The sequence below is a fragment of the Apostichopus japonicus genome, chromosome 11 (genome assembly GCF_037975245.1).
Source record: "Apostichopus japonicus isolate 1M-3 chromosome 11, ASM3797524v1, whole genome shotgun sequence".
NCBI lineage: Eukaryota > Metazoa > Echinodermata > Holothuroidea > Aspidochirotida > Stichopodidae > Apostichopus > Apostichopus japonicus.
This window is the reverse complement of record NC_092571.1, coordinates 26,895,020-26,921,265: the sequence shown is the minus strand read 5'-3', so window position 1 is coordinate 26,921,265 and position 26,246 is coordinate 26,895,020. Positions and strand designations below refer to the sequence as shown.

The window sequence follows — 26,246 nt, the reverse complement described above, 5'->3', positions numbered from 1 at the left end:
AAAGAAGAAAAAGGTAAAAAAGAACTATCGGGGCCTATCCGGGAATCGAACCCGGGACCTCTCGCACCCAAAGCGAGAATCATGCCACTAGACCAACAGGCCGCTGAAAGAATAATGTGATATATATAATATATGAATAAAAGAATATAAGCTGCAAACGGTAGTCACACTATTATTATCCCTTATCATGTTTTATCATGTTTTGAATGATTATGTTGCAACAGTTTACATTTTTTCTTTTACTTTCATTTCTTCTACTGACGGGTGTAACTGATCCAAACTCATATCACTGGTTTTTATGATTTAAACGTGAATGATTGCGTCACGTCATGCAGAGGTAACATAGCATAAAATCTAAATAGCGATCTAACCACCTTTAGCACGGTAGTTCGTAGCTAGGCTGCCACCTTTTTACCATGCATTGTATACGAAGTTCGTGTAGGTTACTGCAGGCCTACTGTAAATCTAATTAATGTGAAGGAAAACTGCGGGCTTTCTTCCCTTACGGATGGGTCTAGCATGTCCCCACGGGTGTCACTGGAACTAAACTATGTCATTGACACAGGTATCAATATTCATACTTTGCTTAGACTAGGCCTGAGTTTAATCAATTTCGACCATTCCCCTTCTCCACCCCGGCTGTGAAGTTATGTTATGAATATGGTGGCTATAGACTGGCTACAGTAGGCCTAACACTAACAGTAACAAAGTAACATTAACAAGTAACAGGCTACTAACTACAGTAGTCATAACACTAAACAAGCTACTAAGTAGGCATAACATTACTAAGCCTTACTTAGTAACTTTAGAATTAAGGAAGGCTGTTGTATATGGCTTTACTTGGCCATTGTCGCAGTCATCAAACAAACAACACGGCCGATAAGTACAGTATGTACAAAATTGTGGAACCAGATGCATATGCTGGCAGAGATGGTTTGACATTTCTGTTCATAGCTGTTAGTTAAGTGCTATGGTAATTTGCTACAGTATGCATTTCATCACCATGCCTTTCTTTGCCATAGCTATGCAATGTTGTTAATGCAAAGTAGCTAAATGTTTACGACTAGTCGTAACAATAATTTCCGGTAACAAATGCGCAGTTGCTTTAACGTGGCTATTTTTACGACCAGGAGTACTATTTTTACGACCAGGAGTAACAATAATTTCCAGTTAGGGTTTAAGGTTAGGGTTACCCCTACTAGGCCTACATGCGCAGTTGCTTTATTTATGTTACTGCGCATGAATTCACCGATGTCGTAAGAATAGTTTATAAATAATTCTTACTCCTTTCCGTAAGAATAGCCATGGCCTTGTTAATGACTCTCAAATCACGTTTCACTAGCAGAGACTGGTCAAACCATACATTTAAAGGCATACATATTGCAGTACAAGACAACACAACAAATATATCAATTGTTGAAACAAATCAGTTCTGAAATTTCTGTTAATTTAGTTCGAAATACCCCTGAATATCTTTTCTCTTACTGGAGATTATGGCTGATCGATTGCAAGCTAGTTTGGCACAGAAAGGCACGTTGTGATTGTGTGATTATTAATGACACAGAATTAAAAACAAAGGTTGTAGAGTTACTATTAGAATATGTTAGGCAATGTTTGGAATGTACAGTGTATAACATTAAACATGGTATACCATTATTTGACTTTGCAGCTTTAAACCTGTGTTGTATCACCCACACCCACGATGGCCAGCTTTGCACGCCGACAAAGTTTTAGACGGGAGCACAAATTTCATGGGAAGCATGGACAACTGGTGAAAATAAGTGATAATGGAAAGAATGCAGAACGCCTGGATTGTCGCCAAGAATTCAACAACGGTCTTCTCTTTAGTAAGAAAACCTTGAGAGATGGAGAATGCTTTGAAGTAGTTTTTGAAGGAAAGGTGAGTCTTGAGAACTGACACGTTGAATCAGTTGCAGGGAATGGTTTAGTGTCAAGTTTAAATTTTGTATCACACTTTTGAAGTTTCCAAATTTTTGTCTCCTTTTTTTTAGTATAATTTTTGGCATTATTTTGTTGGAGTTTTGCCTCTCCAGATTGCTTTCTGCAGTAGTAATCTACTTGTCAGCCTGTACTCTGGGTTAGTACAGGCTGACAAGTAGATTATTACTGCAGTCTATTCATTGTCTATGTACATATTGTGAGACATTTTTTATTGGACACTTTTTTTCTTGTATATACATGTTAGTGCTTTTTTATCCATGGTTATTGCCTTTTGTGTGCTATTTTACTTTTTATCATTCGGTCATATGCTTCTTTTGCTGTGTGTTTGACTTGTATTCTTTTTGTATTTTTTGACCTTTTTATTTGTAAAGCGCCCTGAGACTTCTGTTACGGGCGCTTAATAAGAACTGCTTATTATTATTATTATTACAGTATATTGTGATCATTATTTACTTTCTATACTCTCTCTTATAACCTATTCCACTTTGGATGGAATGATGCTTAAATTTGATTGTATTCTTTCTATTTTATGCGTGAAAGTTACTACCTATGGTCTATAACCTCTTTCTTGAATATTTATCAAGCTTTTTTATTTCATATTCTTGATCTTTTACTCGATCTATGCTTCCTAATTCTCTTCATCATTTCAAATTGACATTAGAATAGAATGAACTGAGCCTGTGTTCAAATGCCACAATTTTGTTAAAAGCAGCAATTTCTTACCAAAAACTGACTTTTGAAATTACAGGTGGGATCTTGGAGTGGGTCTATAGAGATTGGGGTTACCACCCTGGAGCCAGGTAGTCTAGATATCCCAGCCAGTGCAACAGCTCTGTGTGAAGGCTCGTGGATACTATCCGGGTCGATAGTGCTCGAGAACGGTGAACCTGTCCGGGAGGACTACAAGTGTGACTTAGACGTGTGTGAAATTGGCGATAAAATCGGTGTTCAGAGAACTAGAAAAGGAGAACTGAAATTTTATTTGAACGGAGAAGATCAGGGAGTCGCAGCTGTGGGAATTCCAAGGAATGTCTTTGCCGTCGTAGACCTGTATGGAAAGTGTACTAAAGTTTCAATATCGGAGACGAGAAATCAAAGAGGTACTGATGTTGCCGTACAGAATTCATTTTGTGGTAAAAGAAACAGGGTACAACATGTAAAATGTTAGATGATAAAATCAAGCAGTAGAGCATGGTGGCCAATTGGCTAAGGCGTCGGACTCGTGATCCAAGGATTGCTGGTTTAATTCCTGCCTAGTTCATTACGTTGTGTCCTTGGGCAAGATGCTTTATCTCACTTGCCTCTCTCCACCCAGGGGTTAAATGGGTACCTGTGAGGTAACTTGTCATTGGGCGCAGTATATAACTGCTGCCGACTGGAGGGATTGTCTGTGGGACAGGTTATCCGGGTAATATAACGTCTGTAAAGCGCTTTGAGACCTATCGCTGGTATAATGCGCTATATAAAATGTAAATATTATTTTTATTATTATAAAACAAAATTTGCTCATAGCTATTAAATTCATCTCAATTGACCACCTACCTAATGGTGTAGGTTTGGTTGTTTGAAGATTATGTTATATTCTCTTCATACTGTTAGTCCATGGACTAGATTCTGGTGGGTGCATGTTGGTGCTAGGGTACTAATTATTTAATCATGTACTTCATTTTTGTCCTGTAGTTCACCTTTTTCTACAAACATGATAAATTTTGAATGTTTACTTACTACAGTCATCAGTGGTTTGCCAATTCAAAGCTTCATCAAGGTTTTATTTTTTATGTATTCTTTCCGTTTTCTACCTCCTTTTGGGGTAAATGATTTGCATGTTAGAAGGAAACACAATGTTCTCTTACCCTCAAATTTACACATGAATATATCTCACTAAACTGAGCTACAATCCATACCTCCATAAAACATGATATCAGGTTGTGGTTCTCACCTAGTGATGCCTAAAATTTCATGAATATAAACTGCTTCGCCACAAATAACTAGCGGTATAACAGGACAATAAAGTTCTTTACAAAACTTTCTTCACACATTGAATTTATGACATTCAAGTTATTTGAAATGTAAGTAACTATTCGAATACTTATGAGCAAAACCTACCCCTATCATTTTATTTATATGTATAGAGAGTTTTTAAATGTGATATATTAATCTTTAGGGTTGGCAGAAACGTTCCAGACAGTCAATGTGTCCGATGATCTCTCAGATGCATCAGATTCATCGGACTCCATGTCAGACAGCGATGACAGCGGTATCCCGGAGAATAAAGGCCAACCAGACGCAATCCACCCTTTCGTGGAGAGTCTTAAGTTTCATCCTCGTCACGGCACAGCCATAGAGCTCTCAGAGGATGCAAAAACAGCGATGAGAAGAAACGCCCTTTCGGAGTTCGACAATGGAGTCGTGTTAACGGACAGGCCTTTACAAGTGGATGAATTATTTGAGGTGAGGGGTGCACGGCTTGATTATAATTCACAATAGGTTGTACATGCAAGTTAGGTGACCCAAAGTAGTTTTTAAGTTCAAAGTTGGCTCAGCCTACTGTATATATGCAAACATGCAGCTTGTACAGTATTAACAATGTCGGTTAGTCATTGCATTGCAAAGTGCTATGCATAATGGGCTAGTTGCTATGCAAGTGAATAGAGATATAGCAGTTTTGTTTACACAGGTACCATTTTGGTATAGGGAACATCTAGAGCCTTCAACAAGGCCATACAAAATTCCAGCACTTTCAAGTTTATTTTTCACTTTCCATATAAACAGTAACAGAGTCAATGAGTAATTTACTCACATTATAATGAAATAACAATAAACAAAGTTCAAATTATGCTATAATGGAATTGGAGGAACCAGAAGTAAGTAGAGACTTTTCGAGTCTGGACCCTTAAGAAAGAAAAGAAAAAAATTATTATTCCCTGCCATAAGACGGTCCAGGGAAAATGACCATTAAAGGAAAGAACAACCCCCCTCCTTTAAAATAATAATCAACAGTTAGTTTTAAAAGTAAAGCGTCCACACATTTTTGGTAGAAACCTGCATGGGCTTTATAGGGAATACGACTTACACGTCGGGTAGATTCAACTTCAACATTTTAACTCAAATATGGAACCTTTGCAATCTCAGATGGGAAAACCATAGATTGTTCTTGGATGACCACAGCACCGGTGTTCATGAAGAGCGATCCTGTAGTACTTACTAGATGGATGCACATCTCCTTAGAATAGGGCTCTTGTAACACTATCTTTACCACACATACACTATCTGTACTGTACGAACACTATCCTTACCATACAGTATGTACACTATCTTTACCATACATACACTATCTTTACTGTACGAACACTATCCTTACCATACAGTATGTACACTATCTTTACTGTACGTACACTATCTTTACTGTACGTACTGCAAGCTGTCTTTATCAATTACATGTTGCTTTGTTCTTTCAGGTTAAAATTGAGAAATTGTGCCATAAATGGTCTGGTTCTTTAGAAATTGGAGTGACCTCACACCCTCCCGAAGATATAAAGTTCCCATCTACAATGACCAACATGCAAACAGGTAGAAACTGTTTTTAACAATTACATTTAAAAGTTGAATTTTTTTTTTTTGAAAACATTAAAATGTCTAGATACTGATGGCTTGGTTTATATAATGTCTACAGGCTTTAAGAAAATGTATTTTCATATTCATACCAAATTATGTAATATGTTATATGCAAAACGAGGAAACATGTTCAGTTATTGTGGTTCCACCGAAAATGTACAGAAATAGTCATCGGTAACCTTTACGTCTCTCTTGGCAGGAACTGTATTGATGAGTGGCAGTGGGATCTTAACCAATGGTAAAGGCACAGTCAGAGAATATGGAGAACTAAGTCTGTTTGAACTCAGAGTAAGTCCTTGTGATAACTGCTAGTTTATTGTGTGCATTCCTTATATAATTAGCAACACTACCAGCATCCTAATCAATCATAACAGTATCGCAAGAGAGTGTGGAGAAGTACGTCTTTGTCGTGTATGTAACTAATAAGCTATAAATGCATGTTCAGTTATGCTAGCAGCACTGCTGCAAGTACATTAGTTGCTACAAACCTTTTCTGGTTTTCACTTAAGTCTTGAACACATTTAACCTACTTGCTCTCTATAAGTCAGATATGTATTTTGAATTTTGAGCAAACTGTATGGTAAGGAATTACAAAGCTTAACTGGGTCTCTGGTTAACTATGAAAGGACCAATTTACTTTCTGCAGGCTCATTTTATATCCTTTAACACTTTGTGGGATGTCACTAGATTGTACCCTGGTTATGTTGAAATGCTTCTGTGGGTGTGTTTGTTTGTGTTTGAGGGGGGGGGGGGGGAAGGGGTGCAATAATTGGTATTGATATTTGTATCCAGAAATTTTGTCTTCAAACCTTATGCGTACGCGGATTATTTCAACGACAGGTAAATGACAGAATAGGGCTGACGAGAAGATCGAACGGTGACTTGCACTTCTTCATCAATGGTAGAGACCAAGGTATAGCTGCCCCCAACACAGAGGAGACTCTCTATGGGGTAGTTGACCTCTACGGAATGGCTGAAAAGGTTTGAATAACTTTTATAGACTTCTGCTGGTGTTAAGGTTACAGACTATTTAGAAGATTACAAAAAAATAGATTCTCAAAAGAGAGAAAGGACACTTTTCCCCTTGTCTGGCACCACTTTGTACACCCGTGTCTTGGTCTATGAACCAAACAAACCTCATAGCCCACAGCTTGTGTGAGAATTTTTGCCAATACTTGACACTTGGCCAACGTGGTCCAAACCAAACAGTTAAAACCTGGCTTACTTTAAAAAGCCTTATTCCTCTCATAAAGGTCACGCAAGATGACTTTAGGAAATTTCCTTAAGAAATGTATGCACTTTTCACCCACATGGAGTGATGTCAGATACTAAGTGGTACCCCCTACTCTAAGCTTCACAGGTCTTTTGGACCAATCTGGTTCAGTGGTCACCAATGTTGAGATGTGGAAGGTGCTGACTTCCTCTTAGTTACCAAAAAGTTTCAACCAAGGCACGATATGTGCGGCTAGTTACAAGACTCCAGTGTTCCCGGTTGGATCCTTGTACCAATGTATGCCCTTGTCTGCTCCTGCAAGCCTACATGTCTGATAGTGCTAGGATCATACCCACTGTACATACATGTGCATGGGTCCCCTGCCTCATTCCTTCATGGTAACTCCATAAAGTTATATATGATCCCTAATTTTGCATTTCTTTGTGTCTGATACAATGTGAATCGGTTAATAGACATTTTGCATGCAGGTTTTGGTACCCGAGTTGAATGAGCAGTGACAAGATCACAAGATCCAACTAAATGTGATTTGTTACAATGTATACTCTTGTTGCAGAATAGCTTAGTTTTCCTTCATAGGATTTAATAAATAATTGATGAACAATTGTGAAGTGGGCATCAAGAATTGGACCCTTTTGATCACTTGCATAGAGAAGTTGAAGGCTTAGTTTCGTGACTGTTGTTTAGTTGATAAGGTTATGCCTTCCAATGAAGTAAGTTATAGGACTATATTGAAATATGTGAAATGTTTGTTGACCATCTTAAAATTGAGACCAAATACAGGCAAGTCTAGCAAGGGTTTCCCATTGCAATGTTTTTTATATTCAAGTGAAATATTGAGTGGGCAAATTATAAGCAATTGTTGAAAGAGCAACTGGAAGAATTTGTTAGTTGGTATGAGACTTGAAACCAGTATCTTAAGGAATATAGTCCTATGCTCTATGAACTGAGCTATCTAGTCAATGCGCTGGAGATAATCCCTACATGACTATGTTTTCTTACTAGGGGTGTCAGTCATATTATATTTGCAAGTTGAAAGTATACAATGTCCTTCCATGTGACTGATTTTACCTTAACTATCATGCAATATTTTCTGGCAGGTTTCTATTGTAGAGAGCAGAGCGTCCATTCTAAAATCACTGGACAGGAGGTTAATGCATCTCAACTATCTAAGCTCACTAGCAGGAGAAGAACTCCCTCAGCTATTTGGAGGTCAGTCTTATAGAAATTAAGAACTGAAATGTGGCATTCTTTGAAATATATGCAAAGGATTTTAATAACACTCTTTAAAACAGGGTGGCAAAAATTTGGTGTCTGAAGTGATATTAATTGCTCGACAGCAAATATGTTTGTTATATTATGTTGGTTTCGTTTATCATTTGAGGTGGTCATACAGAAAAATCAACTCTGGTGTATTTAATTGGTTATGTTGGTTAACACTTTGCAAACATTTCTTGAGACTTGCACAAAATTTTGATACTACTTTTACCAACGTGTTGGATCAAAGGTAATTTCCAAAACAAAGAGTGCTATTTTAAAATGAGATTTTTGTTTCCTTAAGTGAATACTATAGGGAAAAAAAGCCAAACCCTGTCAAATCAGTTATAAATTGAAGAGACCCCTGCTTGACAAGTGAAAAGCATGAAATTTGTGTTCCACCTCTAACTGATATTGTTCTCTAGAGCAGTCGGCCATTTCGTATTGTCGACCTTCTGCTATCACTTTTCCTTAAATTTGCCGATATTTCTGCCTGATTTAATGAGATGAGATCTGACCTTTAATGTTTAGTTGTTTTGCATCGCTTATTTTACAGAAGATGGATTATTCGAGGAACCTTTGGTATTTCATCCCATCTGTGGCACTAATGCTGAAGTCACACAGAATTGTTTACTAGCTAAGATGATCAGGTAAGCCTAACCAGTGATCGTCAAGCACCAGTGTTGTATTTTTTATAGTCAAACTTATTTACTGGGTTTTCTGTTCTTCACTAGTTATTTTATAATTGCAAATTAAATTAGATTTAAAAGTTATTTTGACTCCTTTGAGATGTGCAGAATTTGTTCATCTGCAGATTTGTAATTTTATTTTTCTTGAGAAAAAGGACAGTTAAAGTCGGCCATACTGAGATAGAGAGCCAACAGGAAAAAACATTTCTGTCATATTTTGTCAGTTTTGACAGGTTTTGACATATCATGAAAGTTTGTCAGTTTTATGACATATCTTGTTGTACCATCTAGTCAGTTTGAAGTGATTGTTGTGTTTGACCTGAACACTTAAAAGCCACATTTATAAACTGATATAGACCTTTACAAGGCTGCAAACATAGTAGATATTTTACTAAGCAGAGCCTGTGAAAGTTTCTGTCACCAAATTGTGAGAACAGACAGAATTTAAGAGTTAATTGGTGTAGTGAAAATGGATGAAGAAACTTGGGAAATATAACTAGACGCTAGACAGATGTTGTATTTTTATTTTTTTGTGTGGTATTTATTTGTACAGTGATAGAGAGAGTTCAGACAGCTCCATAGTACTGAGTAATCGCCACCTGAAGACGGAAGAGGTCTTTGAATTTAGCGTTGAAAGTGTTACCAACAGCAGACCAAACAGTTTCAAGTTTGGGGTGACCACGAAAACACCAGCTGAAATTGGTGAGTAGGTTGTGTAGTAACCAAAACATGAATATTTGCTGTCATTTTAATTCTGAGCGACAAAAATGTCCCTGTTGAGTCTCAGGTGTACAGCCGCATTGATAGGTATTGCTGACCCCATGGTCTTTATGTTGGATCTAGAAGTTCAGCCTCTTTCATTGATTACCCACTGTTAATGTTTTCAAGGGTCATTTATCCAATTTTTTAAAGGAGCATAGGAATACAATATGGACTGATAACAGGTGTGTTTTTATAGCATTCTACAGCAGATGTAAAATTAATTTTTAAAAACTCTTTCTTGCTCCTCAGATGATCTCACTTCAACGGCTCGTCTTGGCCCTGAAGTCTGGTACATTAAAGGTGCCTCAGTCTTTCATCATGATAGAGTCAGCTCACAAGATTATGCCCCAGTACTTAGCAATGTAAAGGTCAGATATCTTTCATCCTACATTTTGAGAGAGATATTTATTTATTTTTTTTTTTTTTAATGAAAATAAATCTTATAAATATCCAATATCCAATTATGTAGATTTGCATATCTACATAAATCTACGTAAATCTACATAAATAAAAATATCCAATTATGTAGATTTGTATCCAGTCTGTATGTATATTTGTATGTATGCATTTAAGATCCTCCTGCAAGCAGGAACTCGCGATGAAGCCTCATTGGCTTATCAAAGCCGCAAGCTGACCGAAGTCAGTCTCTTAGATTCATATTTATTGTCCATGATAGTCAATTGTCAATTGTCAACAACTCTGTAACTGGACGACATACATTAAACTTGGAGTGACTCGTACTGGGGACCTTATGATTGGAAGGGTCCCAGCGTTGACCACTGAGCTAACACTCCTACTTCTGTACTACTGCCCTGGCAAATGGACCCTAATGCTGTTGTTCATTAGGTTTGATATTTAGCCCTGCTGATGAACTGATGTAAAAGAAAAGAAAACTTGTCTCCATAATACAAAATATTATCGTCTCTTCTTTCCAACAGAAAGGGGATAGATTAGGACTAATCAAGAAGGCCAACGGAGAACTCTATTTCTTTCACAATGGAAAGAGTCTAGGATTGGCTGCGAAGAGCGTAGCGACTCATATCCATGCTTTTGTGCAATTTGACAGTATCATCACAGGGGTGCTGGCCCTCAAACCCGATGGTAAGAAATCCAGCTAGTTTGAGTCGTACCATTTTGAAACCATTTCAATGGGGAACATGATTCCCAGTGTATTGGTTTAGTAAAAAGTTTGGTTACGTTTAGGAGAATGAGATCATATGTTTGAAGAGCGAAAGGGGCGTATATTAATTATCTGTCTGTATGTATATCATATTTATATATCTATTGTGTGTATATATCACGTTAGTGAGAGTCTGTAATTCATCAGACAAAATAAATGGGTGCCATAAGTTGTGTTTGCAACATCATATACTCCAACACCCAAAGACTTGGCATGAAATATCATTCTCAAGTTTTTAATTTTTTTATTTATAAAGATGGGTTGCACACATCAATACAACATTGGCTCCCTCTTTTATAGAGATGCTACCTATTTGATACAACATTCTGCTAGTTATGCATTTAAATCACCTCTACTGTCCGTTCTTTGGATATTTGTGAAGGAAGATATTACGTTCTGGGCTTCCTTATCTGTCTTCAGAAAAATCAGCGATAAGTTTACCAGAGGAGGTTGAACCTGATGTACCCAACAGCGAGGATCGACACCAGTTTCATCTCTGCCACGGCAAGAACGTGACTCTAGTCAACAACGGGAAAACTGCCTTCAGGCCAAACTACTCCGAGGAGTTTAATTTTGCAATAGTCCTTTCATCAAAACCATTGAAGAATGGAGAACTTTTTGAAGTCCAACTAGAAGACATGATATACCGCTGGTCGGGATCCCTTGTAATAGGTCAGCGAAGCTTCCATTTTAAATGACAGACGAAAGAAAGTGTTCAAAACCTCTCCGTCCAGTTTATTTTTTGCAGCGTTGGCGATAATTTTTTAAACAACGAAAAAAAAAACGTTCTTTCAAATCTATATGTTACAATAATGTCTAATGAACACAGACACCAAAGGAACAAAAAAATACTAAAAACAGTTTGCAAATTCATATTTCGGCACAATATGTTTTCTATAAGCTGTTATTCCTAAAACTGCATTTAATGAACATAAACACCAGCCACATACTAGAATACATTTCCCATCTTGTTAGTTATAGTATTTAACTAAAAAATAAAACTAAATGAAATTACATTGTAAATGTAATATATTTCCTGTCTTTATAAATAATTTAGCTTATATTTAAGGAACATAGTCATAGGATCTTCGAGGGGTAAGGCAATTTGGGGGGTGGAATGGGAGAGGGCGGGGGGAGGAAGGGAATTGCATTGAATTTTCATTCAAATGGCAGTGCATCACATCAATGTTTTAGCTCTCCCCAAAGGTTACCATGGCAATCTTCAAACATCTGATAGGAAAATAACAGTTTCTTTTTTTCTCCAAAAAGAGGGAAACCACATACAGGAATAAAAACCCAGAAAACAGTAAAAATTTATGAAATCGTTCGTAAAATTGAAAATCCAGATCTTTACCATATCCCGCAGCTGCTCAATTTCTAGTTTCTGTCAAAAATATCGATGACATGTTGGACATTTTTGGAAGTCTGATTGAGGTAGGCACTTTTGGCAACTCGGTTGAAATGGAGCAGCAGTTTGTTGCAGTCAGTTAACAGATGGGGCAAGTAGAATTACATACACTGCTGGCAGTTTGTCATCAGGTCAACTCAAGCCCTGTTATATTATGAAGTATGTGACATAGAATGTCCTTCTCTTCTATTTAGGCGTTACCAGTCAGAAACCTGAGGATGTAGACCTACCAAGCACCTTGACAGATCTTTCAACACAGACTTGGATTCTTAGGTAATTATAACAATTAGTGTAAATGAGGGGAGATGTTTGCTGATTTAGTGCGTAATATTTACTCTTTACTTCTAGCACTGTTTGTGGCTACTCGGTCGCAGGCTGAGGTCATATATTACGGCCAATACCGATGGTGCTGCTATCAGTATGCTGTATGTATATTCAATGGCAGCCAAATGAAGAGGGGGCTGATGGAGGTTGTGGTGGGAAAGCTGGGATTGGGTAGAGGAGGGAAGGAGGGGGGGGGGGTGGCTGCTTGAACTATTTGCCTAGCCAGTTATTAATATGTGGATGTTTGATATGTTCACTGTTGTGCAAGCATCTTACCATGAGCGTTGCTGTTTCTAGTAGTAAATATGAGTTTCATTTTAAACAGCAGGAGTAGAGCTTTTAAGTAGTCTAGGGAGCCTGCTTGAAAGCCTTGGCAATATGTTCTTCTTTGATATGGTCACCTTCCATGTCTCCTTATCCCCTGAGTCTTCAAGCTAAGGCACCTTGTTAACTTGCGTGTCATAGTGTTTTGTTGTCTGGGAGCCTGGTTAACACTCTAACATAGGGATTCATTTATAATGGTATGTCCTCTTGTCAAAGTTAGAGGGGACTGACATTTTGATCCTAGTAGGATCTTCTTTAGAGTGTAGCTGAAACGGAAACAAGCTGAGAACACATTAAGAGACACAGACAGTTATATTGGACGAATGTCAATGCTGAAGGAAATACGTTTCTCTGGGTATTTTTGTATACATCTGACTATTTTTACTTGTGAACCTTTGCATTACTTTTTTTGTGGATTTTTGAGGCCTTCTTTTATTGTATTTTTGTGGTGTTTACTGCTTAATTTTGTTCTTTTCGTGTGTTTGTTTTACAGTAAAGCGGTGTGACGCAGTGAGCGTCGCTATATAAAAGTATATTGTTATTAATATTATGTGAAGAGTTCTCTGATGTTTCTCATTCACAGCGGTACCAGTATCATCCACGATGGTCTCGTCTTCAACAGTACATTTCCAATTGACTTAGACCAACTCCAGGTCGGCACCAGAATAGGACTGGTTAGACACGAAGACGGCACGGTAGACATCGTCCTGGACGGAGAAGAGAAATACCAGGCGTTTACAGATGTCCCTGAAGGTAACACAACCAACCTGATCAAAGACAGATGTAGAGAAAAAAGAAATATGTTTGCAACTACAAATAAATTAATAATTGGTTTTGAAAGCGTTAGGAGCTACGTATACCAGGGTAGGCAGCTTGGGACTGTCGTTACCTTCCAAGTTTACAATCGAATATATCAGAGCAGCAGTGTTATACCCAATGCTTTAATCAGGTCGGTTTTAGGTAATTAATAAATGGTTTTGAAAGTTTTGGGAGCTATTTGGATGTATACCAGGGTGAAGAGCTTGCGACTTTCGTTACATTCCAATTCTAATACGAAACATAACAGACCAGCAGAATATATTAACCAAGTGCGTTAATCAGGTCTGTTGTAGGTAATTAATAAAGTATCAATTAAGACATGAAGGACAGACATTAATGTTGGGTGGGTGTGAAATTAGATCACCTTACAGTGCTTTGATTGGATCTCATTTAAAATTCAAACATTCTAAAGGACAAACAACATCATTTCTTTATATGATATTAAACTTTGCATAATGATAGAAACAAACGGCTCACCTTGTATCTGCATATTTTAGCTGCAATGTTGAGAAAAGCTCTAAACTAAGAGTATATGAGGGTTATTCTTGGTAAAGACATGGTGTAAATATATCTGTTAGTTTTTGCTTACTTAGTCTGTTTTAAAGTGTTGAAATCGTAATAACATGAAATTAAAGTCAGTTTTCCTATATTCTTTTAATGAGAATACAAATGAAAAGAACAGAAATAATAATCTGAGCACCCCAGTCTGTCGTATCAAGCAATAATAAAGAATGGGAAATTGTAAGATGTTTAATTAATTTCTCTTCTGTTTGTTCAGAGGTCTACGGTATATTTGATCTTTATGGTCAATGCTGCCAGTTAACGGTCACTCAGAGTGAGGGCGACATTTCACCTGACTCTCCCCTCTTCTGGGAAGCGAGCGACAGCAACGTTTCCAATAGTAGTCCGGCTGTTCCTAAGCTTAACATCACTGCAGGTAAAATTATTTGCACATTTATTTCTTTTATTTACTTTGATTTCTGAAACACATTTAGGAATTTGAATACAGTACTTGTTTGCTGGTTGTGCAAATGGACAGGGTGAAATGAGGGGTGTAGGGTGGGGGTGAGTTTAGATGCTCCCATGCATTTAGTGAAGATGAAGCAGCTTGTAGTGAAAGAACAGTAAGTATTGGGGTCAAGGATAGGCCAGCACCTTGTTCTTTGCAAAAGTTTGGGTCAAATTGATCAGGTCAAAGAGACGTGATGTGGCAGGGTGGAATAGTTGTGTCTTGTCTGTACCGTAAGGTAATAAAACACTGTGTGTCGTTACTCCATGTGACGTTTGATTTATAAACTCTCTCTCCATTTTGTTAAGCTCTGTTACAATAAGCAAGTGAATCTCTTTTTTTGCAAAACAAATAAGATATTGTTCTTTTGAAAGGGAGAAATAGCAGCTTTGTGCACACATTGTATTTAGTCCAAGCGTTGATATTGTATTGCTTGTACCAATCAGCGACAGTTTAGCATGCAGCACATATGAAAGGATTCTTCAACTAATCGATCATAAAAAGAATAAAAGAAAGTACTTTAATAGATTCAGGATCTGTTATTGAAGTGAAATCATGCATGAAATGGTGTCCTAACTATTTAAGTAACACTATACCGTGTAGTGTATTTGGTGCAGCCCTCACACACTAGACTTGCATGTGAATGCTAAGAATAATGGTGCTACTCTGTGTCACAGAACCAATAGTAAAATGACTCACTCAATTGCAAATGTTCTACATTTAAGTCTGCCCCACTTTACTTGTTCATTTGTTTTTTCTTGCCCTGCTTCCAGTTCCAGGTATTCCACACAAGTTCCACCATTCATGCGGGACTAACATTTCACTGTCTGACGATTGTACAATAGCATCCAGGACAGAGGGCTATGACAATGCTATCATATTCAGCTCAAAGCCACTCAGGCCAGGGGAACTATTTCAGGTATATATATTCAAAGATGCGTCTGCCGATTCTGTGACAATGTGCACATCTATGGACTGTTATTTATTCACTAATACTTAAAGATATCTCCATTGAATTTCATAACAAAACATGTAAAAGAAAAGTCCCCAACTGAATATTATTTTACTTGACTGACAATGGAGGTTAATGGGGGGAGGGGAGGGGGGCTGGGGAGCCATTGCTTCCTGTTCTACCTTGCATTAGGTGTACCCCATTTCTTGAAAAATTCTTCTTTATCTAGGTCAAGGTGAACAAGGTTGCCAAGATCTGGTCCGGTTCCTTGAGTATAGGTTTCACCAAGTACCACCCTGGAGGTGTCAGTCCGAGACACTTATCCGGTCAGTTTCCATTCCAACCTAACAAGTTAGAAGATTTGATCGGAGAGGGTCTGTGGATCATGCAGGGATCGGACATCAAGAAAAACGGAAGAGTTGTAAAGAGCAACTACGCTCCCACCCTAGAGAGACTAAGTGTGAGTAGCAGTTTGTTTGGCTCTTTTAGTATTTAATCAAATAAAAAATATTAATTAAACTACATTTTTGCAACCATTAGCAAGTTTTTTTCAATTTTTTTCCAATAAGTTGCAATTTTTTACTTCTGCCTTTATGACATGATCATCTCTATTAATATGTGGTTACTTCATCATGCAAATATGTCTCTGAACACAAATGTTGCCAGGTTGATTATTGAGGCCAACTGTCCACACTTAATGTAGGTCTGCAACACCTTTTTACAGATGTGCCTCTTTGCATATATCATTCTGGGCTGATGTTTCATTAGCATCAAGCAATCATAGACACATTGCCAGCTGATAATGTCAGTTTTGGGGCGAAAAGAAAGATGTCACAGAATTCACCACAAACAGTGCATGAAAGGGTGATGTTAGGTGATATTTTACTCTTGATATGCAATAGTGGAATTGGAATAGTGGAAGAGAAATGCTTTACTTGAGTGATAGTAATGTTTCTTCGGATATTTAGGTTTGCCAGATATCATACCTTTAAAAGATATTATAACTTGGCAGGCTCCTTTAAGACTTCATTGATAATGATTTTGGCTCCTCAGTGCAGGACTAAATTTATGTTAATTCTTTGTTTTGTAAATTCTTAATTTTGTAATTTCTTACTTAAATTTCTAAACCACAGAGCACCCTTGAATCACATTCAACATCTTTTGTTCTTAACAAATTTGTAATGTGTGGTAGACGTGTTATTTTAGGCCATAACAGTCTCATGTTTTACTGTGAAGTTTTGTGTCTGAGAAACTGACCTAATAGTCTGTTTATTAAACTAAGTAATCCAGTCACTTAAATTGATGAGCCTCACTTGTTATAGAAATTATACAAGCTGAACTGTGCTAGAAGTGCTTTCTTAAGGTTCATAGTAAGGTGGGTTTTTCATCCAATTGCCATCTTTTTCCCATATGTAGTGACTTTCTAAATTGAAAAGATTCCAAATTTGAGTTCAAATGTTGAAAAGGGGGCCACCTGATGTGAAAGTTGTAATCCATAAGCCCTTGCGGGCTTCTCCCACATTGGTGGTCGCTTAAGTGTCGTCAAAACTAACTACCTGACTATGGGTAGTGTTAGTAAAATTGCTGACCAATGGCCAAAAAGGTCCTTTACTAGAAAACTAAAGTTAAATTCAGTAGAAAGTGTACAATAGTTGTATATACTGCTGGTAATTGAATGCAATCGGTCAGCGCAAGTTATTATCCGGATTATGGGTTGTATTTTCTGCAGATTGGTTTCACGGTTGGTGTGATGCTCACCACGGAATGCACTATGCATATATTCCTGAACGGTCACGACATGGGCCTAGCTGTGGCTGACTTACCCAAGGTAAGAATCTGTTACTTTATCTTTAGGAAAAGAACCCGTAAAATAGCTAGGTTTTTCATAGTTTTGTCGAGATGCACGATGTCATGCAGAACTTCTCCAAACAGCTTAGACGCAATATTTCATTCCATTTGGGAAATATCACAGATTTAATGTTCAGTTACATGTCGGGCCAAAGACTTGATCAAGTGTAAAAATATGACATCATTTGGCCTCATGTGCTACGATTTGCCACCTTGGAGCAAGCAGGTGTTACATCATTGTTGCACACTGATCAAAAAATAATTGTTTTGCTTTAAAATTTATGTGTAATTTTATACTCCACAATTGGATGCATCCATAATGTGAATGTACCATAGGTATTGGTATTTAATATACTTCACATCCCCTTTAGACAAACTAGTACTAATCCTATCCATTCCAAGGTCAAATCAATAGACTGAGAAACAAAGAAAAAACAAAACTTTTTTTGTCAGTGTGCAACTATGACATCACACCTGTTTGCTTCAAGTTCACTTTTGGTAGAATATCAGATAACTTCAACTGTCAATATCTCAAAAAGGGTACATAGGAATTGAATGCAAATTTCACCAGAATGCTATATTGTTTTCCTCTGTAACATATCAAAACAAAATTTTGACCTGGACTATTCTTTTAAAGACGATGCTTTGGGTTTGTGTCCCCTTTCATTCCCTTTTAGTAGATATCTTACGTTAACATAATTTCCCATCACTTTCTCTCCATCCTGTCTTCTACAGAGTGTCTATGGTGTGTTGGACCTCTACGGTCAGGTTGAATCTATCACCGTGACAAGTTCCGCTGTCAACCTACCAGAAGAACCTTTGAGAGCGCCCTCTATATCAAGTAGCAGCAGCAGTAGCGGCAGCGAGGAAGCTGACAAGGAGGTGCGGCCATTTTGTCTGTTGTTTGGGATAACGCACAATGTTACTTTTAGTATAAAACCTGACTATAGGCTGGAACCTGTGGGGAAACATCCACTGCACAGATTAAACTACAAGTTTCCCTTCAGCAACCTCATCAGTTATAGCTCAATTTAAAGTGACATGCACCACTGCTGATGTGTCGCTAGTGAAATATAAATATTAAAAAAGAAAATTATTGTACTACAGAATATCAATCATAGATTGCAATGCCCTATGTTAATGATTGGGAGCTAATATTGTGCATTTTGGACAGTGCCATCTTGGTTTTGCAACAGGCCTTGCAGATTCTTCTAGGCAAAATGTGTGGAGACAAGGTTTTATTGGCTGTTATATCATTTATTTGCCCATTATCCATTAATATCCATTTGCCATTATAATTGAGCCATTATCCCCCCAGTAGGTGGAAGTCAGTCCTAGCAATTTCATTGTTTCAATGTCCAAATTGTCTAGGGAATTGCGGCAAGTTGCCGGGATCAGTTTATTAACATAGTAGTAATGTTAAACTATTCTCTGCCAGGTCTCTACTAGGTGTTATCTCACATAGCCTACAACTCTGTTAAAAATACCTTGGGCAAAGCAAATGTGAAAATGGCTTCTCTGTGACAATTGAAGTATTGCTCGTGCTAAAAGGAGATACCTCCTACATCCTGAGTTATCCTACTTGGAAGTTGGGATGTGAATGTAATGATGTATTCTTTACATAATTCAGGCTGGGAAGATTGACGACAAAATCCTATTTGATTGGACATTGTAAAAAAACAATTTCTTAATTTCAAGCTTCAAGATAATTTGTCTACAGTGTTTTCATTGATTTCATGTGTACAGTATGTAATAGTGTTATACCTCTGTTGCTAATAGGAATACCAACTGGTCTCTTTTCATTTAAGCTATCCTTTTTTCTTCTGCTCCGCCACATCAAAGTTTGGTCCCATCGTTGGCATATGGCAAGCTTTCTGAGTTTGGTAAAAAAAAACGTGTCAATTTGGTGCGACCTTCTCAATCCTCTAAGCATTTCCTCCCACAGACTGGGGCCGAACTGCGGCATAAACAATCTCTGTTCCGGTTTCACGGTATTCATGGTCAAAATATTGCGCTCAGTAATGAAAACCTGACGGCTAAACGCACAACCAGCTTCAACCACGGTGTCATCTTCAGCCACAAACCACTTCGTCAAAATCAGTTGTTTGAGGTGAGTAATGGATGGATTCAAATTGTTTTGACTACTCCTTATTTAATTTGCAGAGGTTCTTTCAAATATCAGATATTTTTTTCTGAAGTAGGTTGCCTGGAATGCTCCATGGTATGTGGTTATTTATAGCTCCACATTGCTAAGTACCTGTTCTTGCACATAACAGGATTGATGGGAAATTTTTTATAGAAGGTTGTTATTGTCAAACAAAAACACAAAGAAAATAGACATGGCTTCAATTGAAACTGTGATGAGGATTTTCTAGTGTATTGTATTCATGTTATTGGGTACCAGAAAAGTTTAATGTTTGTCATAGACTATTACATTGGTACTGAGGAACTGAGCTAACAGCCTGATTAATGGGTGTGTTAACTTTTCAAAACCAAGTGATGTTTGTACAAATTTACAACTACAGTGTGAACATTGGCTGGTTAGAACGTTTCAACGGCCTGTTGTTTATTTATCCATGTCCATACATCTCTTCTCTCTGTGTATCATATGATTAGGTGAGAATAGATGTGTTAAACTGCCATTGGACATCCTCAGTCAAGATTGGAGTGGTAGGATTGGCCCCTGAGAAGATCACTCTACCAGCTAATGTCAGTACCATGAGGAGATCTACGTGGGTACTCCAAGAAGATTTGGTATTCCATAATGCAAAGAAGGTATAAATTGAATATTCATAAAGGTCAAGATAATGACCTCAAATTGTGATTCCCCAATGTAGTCCAAGGTGAAGCCGCTATTTTTCGTTCCCTTTTTTTATTGAAATTTGAAACAATTTTAGGGTAACCATACTCAACCATCGAATGAAAGTTAAGGTAACCCAAAGTGTCAACTTGTATCTTTGTCTGTCAAAATCACACATGAAAACAATATCACATGAAATTTTATTGAAAGGTTGGCATATAAAAGAAAATTGAAAGTTCATTTGAAAGTTGTTGTGTGGGACATTAAATTTTCTGTATTGCACTTAATGGTGTATAGCTCACTCCTTAAGCACTGCTAAAGGATTTAATCCACATAGATGTTGTAGTTATTTCGAGGGTTTTTGTGTATAACTATTACATTCATTGTCCAGATTGACACACAATCAGAACCCACCACAAACTGGCAGATTAAAGCATGTCATTATCTGCGATGTGCTTGTTCAAACAAACACTCCATCATATTTTACAGGTCAAAGGGAAATTAAAATTCAACCTTGATAATGTCAAAGAAGGAAGAACCGTGGGGGTCATGATCGATGAAAATCACAATCTTCATCTCTTCTTGGACAAGCAGGACATGGGAGTGGTGGTGTACGATGTACCATCACACTGTTATGGTGTAGTCGACCTGTATGGACAGTGTCAACAGGTTAGTAATAGCAGGATATTGGAGTGGTGGTATACGATATACCATCACACTGTTATGGTGTAGTCGACCTGTATGGACAGTGTCAACAGGTTAGTAATAGCAGGATATGGGAGTGGTGGTGTACGATGTACCATCACACTGTTATGGTGTAGTCGACCTGTATGGACAGTGTCAACAGGTTAGTAATAGCAGGATATGGGAGTGGTGGTGTACGGTGTACCATCACACTGTGATGGTGTAGTCGACCTGTATGGACAGTGTCAACAGGTTAGTAAAAGCAGGATATGGGAGTGGTGGTGTACGATGTACCATCACACTGTTATGGTGTAGTCGACCTGTATGGACAGTGTCAGCAGGTTAGTAATAGCAGGATATGGGAGTGGTGGTGTACGGTGTACCATCACACTGTGATGGTGTAGTCGACCTGTATGGACAGTGTCAACAGGTTAGTAATAGCAGGATATTGGAGTGGTGGTATACGATATACCATCACACTGTTATGGTGTAGTCAACCTGTATGGACAGTGTCAACAGGTTAGTAATAGCAGGATATGGGAGTGGTGGTACACGATGTACCATCACACTGTTATGGTGTAGTCAACCTGTATGGACAGTGTCAACAGGTTAGTAATAGCAGGATATGGGAGTGGTGGTGTACGATGTACCATCACACTGTTATGGTGTAGTCAACCTGTATGGACAGTGTCAACAGGCTAGTAATAGCAGGATATGGGAGTGGTGGTACACGATGTACCATCACACTGTTATGGTGTAGTCAACCTGTATGGACAGTGTCAACAGGTTAGTAATAGCAGGACATGGGAGTGGTGGTGTACGATGTACCATCACACTGTTATGGTGTAGTCAACCTGTATGGACAGTGTCAACAGGTTAGTAATAGCAGGATATGGGAGTGGTGGTGTACGATGTACCATCACACTGTTATGGTGTAGTCGACCTGTATGGACAGTGTCAACAGGTTAGTAATAGCAGGATATGGGAGTGGTGGTGTACGGTGTACCATCACACTGTTATGGTGTAGTCGACCTGTATGGACAGTGTCAACAGGTTAGTAATAGCAGGATATGGGAGTGGTGGTATACGATGTACCATCACACTGTGATGGTGTAGTCGACCTGTATGGACAGTGTCAACAGGTTAGTAATAGCAGGACATGGGAGTGGTGGTGTACGATGTACCATCACACTGTTATGGTGTAGTCGACCTGTATGGACAGTGTCAACAGGTTAGTAATAGCAGGACATGGGAGTGGTGGTGTACGATGTACCATCACACTGTTATGGTGTAGTCGACCTGTATGGACAGTGTCAACAGGTTAGTAATAGAAGGGCATGGGAGTGGTGGTACACGATGTTCCATCACACTGTTATGAGTGTAGTCAACCTGTGTGGAAAGTGTTAAAAGATAAGTGATCAAGATTAAGTGGTGCACAAAGCACTTATCTCACCGTGAAGTTTAAGTTGAGCTTCTTGTACAATGCTAACATCTTGAGTAAGAAGTACAATATTCTGGTAGTGTTGGCCAAAAGTATACCATCTCACATGCATGGTGAAGTCAAAATAGATGGGTGTTGTCCTCAATAGGTAACATCCAGAAATGTATGAGGTTGGGGAGGCTGGGTAGTAAGAAATGTTAAATAAATAGACCAATGGATTTTCTGGTATGGTTGAGTTGTTTAGTATATTGGGTTTCATACGGAGGGCTCACATTTTGTCATGTGTCCCTCAGCCATTTATTTCATCATTTTACATCATTTTACTTCATCATTTTATATTGGTCTAACAGCATTTTTTTTCTTCTTTTGTTCTTAGGTTTCCATTATGTCTGAAGAGATGATGGGAGCAGTTGGTCCCCCAGAGGAAAAGGAGAAAGCTGCCCTTGAAAGTGGTCAGTTCAAATATAGCTTTCAGCATTGTCAAATCTTTCATTTTTAAGAAATATTCAGAGATCGATTCAAATATTTCCATTTTCATTTCTCTGAGTGTCTGTCATGACTTCTCATAACAGTTATAGTTTTCCAATATTACATTTTGTTTACCTAGCAAGTTGGTTTCAAAATGTCTGTACTGTGTGGATAAAGGCAGATGGTTTCATTCATTTCTAAAATTTCATAGGAATAGAGTTTGTTCCTGCCAGATGAAAGTTAGAAGCATAGAGTCCCTAATTATATATAGCAACAAAATTTGTGATATGCTGATATTAGCCATAAACAAAAATTGTTCTCACTTGGAAGGGTTTGACTTACGTATGTACATACCTACATATTAACGGCAGTGCAGAACATATGCAATGGTTTTATATCAAGGAGTCAAAAAGTAAAAAATTCCAAAAGTAAATAATGAGGGACTGTCCAGTGGAGACTTAACATGTATAATTGAAAGTAGATCAAGTGTTGTTAATAATGGTTGGATTCATAAATATATGTTTATTAAGACCGCTTGCTTCAATTATCATCAATTCTCCCATGAAGAGAATGATGAAAAAGTCAGCTTTGCTTAAAAAAAATGCTATTTATTGAACTAACTAGATTGGTAATCATGAAAAATGGAAACCAATAGGATATTATACAGATAAAGCTTGTAGTATGACAATAATTTAAATGTTGCTCTATTGCAGGTCTAAAAGAACATTCCCCTATGTCTGTGTTATTACCGTCTCTGGGCCTGCCAGCTTGGACATGCCACTATCAGGAACTCTGCGCTTCTTTCAAGGAAACGTTAGGACTACCAGGTAAGGAAAACAAGTTAGTCTTAGTCAGTTGAAGAGAATCACACGTACTAAATCACATGACATTGTTTTTTACTCAAATACTGGGGATAGAAGAAAAAATGTATATAAATATGTATATTTCAGATCAACTCATTAGTCTACAATACTACAAAATAGCAGCAGACATGGGGAGGAGGTGAGGGGGGGGGGGGGGGCAGAGTGGCTTCCTTTCAAATATTTTTGCAAGACCAGCGTGATTAAGTGCAAAACAATTTGCATATTTAAATCATTAATAAGTTAAAATGTAAATTTGAATTTGCTTTAAATATTGTACAAAGGAACTACAATGTTCTGAAAGAATTAAAGTTAATATGACAGAATTTTTTCATTTTGTTTCAAATGAATTTTAGTATCACCTTAAACTTACAAATGTCAAGGCTGACGGAGACCAGCTCATTTTTCTGTTACAGTTGTATGATTTTTTCTCTTACAGTTGTATGATTTCTATCAATTCTGCCCATTTAACCGATTTATTTATATATTTGCATCCTTTATCTCTTTATTTTGATTTCAGATGGTTTCTTTGAAGTCAGTGTCAAACTCAGTAAATGTTACTGCCACACCTGTCACAAACATCGAGGTGAAGAGGCTTACAGCACCAAGGGTGACCCCCCCAGGGGGTACTCCAGACCCCTTGGGTGGTGCAAGTTTGGCCTCAGGTATCTCATCCTTTTCCACTTTGGTTATACTTGTCCTTCATCAGCGACATACTCTTGTAAAGTGAAACAGACAAAAAATATTACTTTTTAAGACTCTCATGTGTCGGTAGTGAGATCATTTTGAATTACCACAAATGAAATTTGAGTAGGATGTAGTAAAAAAATATCCTTTGACGAGCGACTTTGCTGTTGATGTTTGCTGTTGGTACCATAGGAAATCTTTGAGGAGTAAGAGGGATAAATATTGGTAAATGGACTACTGTCTTTTGTACGGGTGGGGTGACTGCTGTCTCTGAAAACTTGACCTTTTTTTTTATAAAGATTTGCAGTATAGAAAGGTAATGCATTCCCTTCTTAATATTATTTCAATTTTTTTGTGATAAACATTTAATGGAACTAGCTGAAATGAAGACAGTGTTTTGTGCTGGTTGGTAATCATATCAAATCTAACTTTTACCACCCAAACTAAGATTACATTTGATCAAGCTATAGCTGACCTTGAACCAGTGCTAGGATCTAGCGGTTAAAGGCGATGGCATAACAATCAATGAAACCTACCACGGCAAAATTCTTAACAGTCGTCCGGTCATCAGTCGCCTGGTTTTCCCATTCTGAAACGGTCCTGTAAACTAGACAAAACAAAAAATAATTTATAATTGAAAATTGGATAACCAGGGAATGTAAAGTGTTACTGTTGGTACAAGTCTTTGGGCTTTTCCTGCACACACACATGGCTGCTTAGCTTGTTACATTAACTGTCTTCCAGGACGAGATTATTGACAATTTTCATTCACCAGGTGAAGGTGTGAGCATTTGATTCTCCAGACAGAAATGTTTGTATTTATCACATGTAAACTTCAAGTTTGAAAACTTTTTGAGTTTTTCAACCAATTCTTAAAATGAACCTTATCTAAACAAGTTAATGATACTACATTGCTATGAGTTTTGAGTGTCCGATAGTAGTGTTGGTATGTTTGCCAAAATCAACACATGCAGCTTGTTTTCTATTTGACGAAAGACATCCGAAATAATTATAATAAAAGGAAAAATGGAGATCTTATAGTTGATGGGGAATTTTTTTTTTGACGTACCGTTGGTATTTCGTGTCTCTCCTTCAGACTGAATACTCTAGCAGATGTGATTCATGTGTTAGAAACGTGGAATGTAGCTTACCACGGGACGTCAGCCGGACTGATTCGCAAGATCCTGGACAGACGGACCCTCATACCTGGAGGTAAATCTCTCTTGATGTCTAAAAGATATTTTATCATTTCAAAATTGTACATTTTATGTGGGAATGGGTGGGCAATTGGGAAGTGATGCATAGTTCATTCTACTTGTGCTTCCTCTTTCACCTCAGGCGGAATGGGTGTCTAGCTTACAGCTATGGGAGAGGCTGGGGGGAGGAGAGGTTGCAACGTTGAAGTCGAGATGCAAACTTTATAAATCCAACTCATTTCCCTCGTTCACCTTAGGTGAATTACTCTACTGAGGTTAAGCCTATACCTCCTTACAACTAGGTACATGGTGGGGTGGGGGAGGGGGAGGTGTGGAAGGCAATTGGGGGAACTATTATATTCCTCAAATTGAGTTTTCCTCTTGTTTACCTCAGGTGAGTTACTCTACGGAGGTCTAGCCTACAACTCCTTCAGACTAGGTACATGGTGGGGATGGGGGAGGGGGGGAGTTTGGAAGGCAAGAGGGACAAGTATTCCATTCCTCAAGTTCAATTTTCCTCTTTCTTACTTCAGGTGAGTTACTCTACGGAGGTCTGGCCTACAGCTCCTTTCATCCACAGGACAAAGAGCATTCATCAGAAGCTAAACAAGTCTTAATGTCACCGACCATCAAATATGCCGGATCTGACTTATTCTGCGAAAAACACAAGTACGTTTTGTTAATTCTTGGTCAAAGCTTTTGTCTTTCTCAAACATCTTCAACTATCTTA

The 26,246-nt window shown here is 37.9% G+C and overlaps 1 protein-coding gene, 1 long non-coding RNA gene and 1 other non-coding gene across 3 annotated transcripts in view; 2 read left to right on the top strand and 1 right to left on the bottom strand.

The window, feature by feature from the left end:
• The window catches only part of LOC139975556 (uncharacterized), a 91,455-nt gene that overhangs the window by 57,974 nt on the left and 7,235 nt on the right, over positions 1-26,246 (top strand). The gene's annotated exons all lie outside the window — the stretch shown is intronic.
• Trnap-ugg (transfer RNA proline (anticodon UGG)) lies at positions 31-102 on the bottom strand. The gene has a single exon. It is a non-coding gene; the product is annotated as a tRNA-Pro (tRNA).
• The window catches only part of LOC139975766 (neuralized-like protein 4), a 30,993-nt gene continuing 5,153 nt past the window's right edge, over positions 407-26,246 (top strand). The window contains exons 1-28 of the mRNA XM_071983928.1: positions 407-565; positions 1,670-1,900; positions 2,711-3,062; positions 4,127-4,413; positions 5,421-5,532; positions 5,777-5,865; positions 6,418-6,558; positions 7,909-8,020; positions 8,622-8,715; positions 9,308-9,456; positions 9,766-9,884; positions 10,455-10,617; positions 11,117-11,368; positions 12,299-12,377; positions 13,336-13,505; positions 14,350-14,508; positions 15,354-15,499; positions 15,762-15,992; positions 17,262-17,360; positions 18,116-18,262; positions 19,326-19,490; positions 19,997-20,155; positions 20,670-20,849; positions 22,682-22,757; positions 23,487-23,600; positions 24,154-24,298; positions 25,417-25,532; positions 26,050-26,185. Coding sequence (XP_071840029.1) covers positions 1,703-1,900; positions 2,711-3,062; positions 4,127-4,413; positions 5,421-5,532; positions 5,777-5,865; positions 6,418-6,558; positions 7,909-8,020; positions 8,622-8,715; positions 9,308-9,456; positions 9,766-9,884; positions 10,455-10,617; positions 11,117-11,368; positions 12,299-12,377; positions 13,336-13,505; positions 14,350-14,508; positions 15,354-15,499; positions 15,762-15,992; positions 17,262-17,360; positions 18,116-18,262; positions 19,326-19,490; positions 19,997-20,155; positions 20,670-20,849; positions 22,682-22,757; positions 23,487-23,600; positions 24,154-24,298; positions 25,417-25,532; positions 26,050-26,185 — 4,190 coding nt within the window. The 5' untranslated portion in view covers positions 407-565; positions 1,670-1,702. The remainder of the gene's footprint in view (positions 566-1,669; positions 1,901-2,710; positions 3,063-4,126; positions 4,414-5,420; positions 5,533-5,776; positions 5,866-6,417; positions 6,559-7,908; positions 8,021-8,621; positions 8,716-9,307; positions 9,457-9,765; positions 9,885-10,454; positions 10,618-11,116; positions 11,369-12,298; positions 12,378-13,335; positions 13,506-14,349; positions 14,509-15,353; positions 15,500-15,761; positions 15,993-17,261; positions 17,361-18,115; positions 18,263-19,325; positions 19,491-19,996; positions 20,156-20,669; positions 20,850-22,681; positions 22,758-23,486; positions 23,601-24,153; positions 24,299-25,416; positions 25,533-26,049; positions 26,186-26,246) is intronic.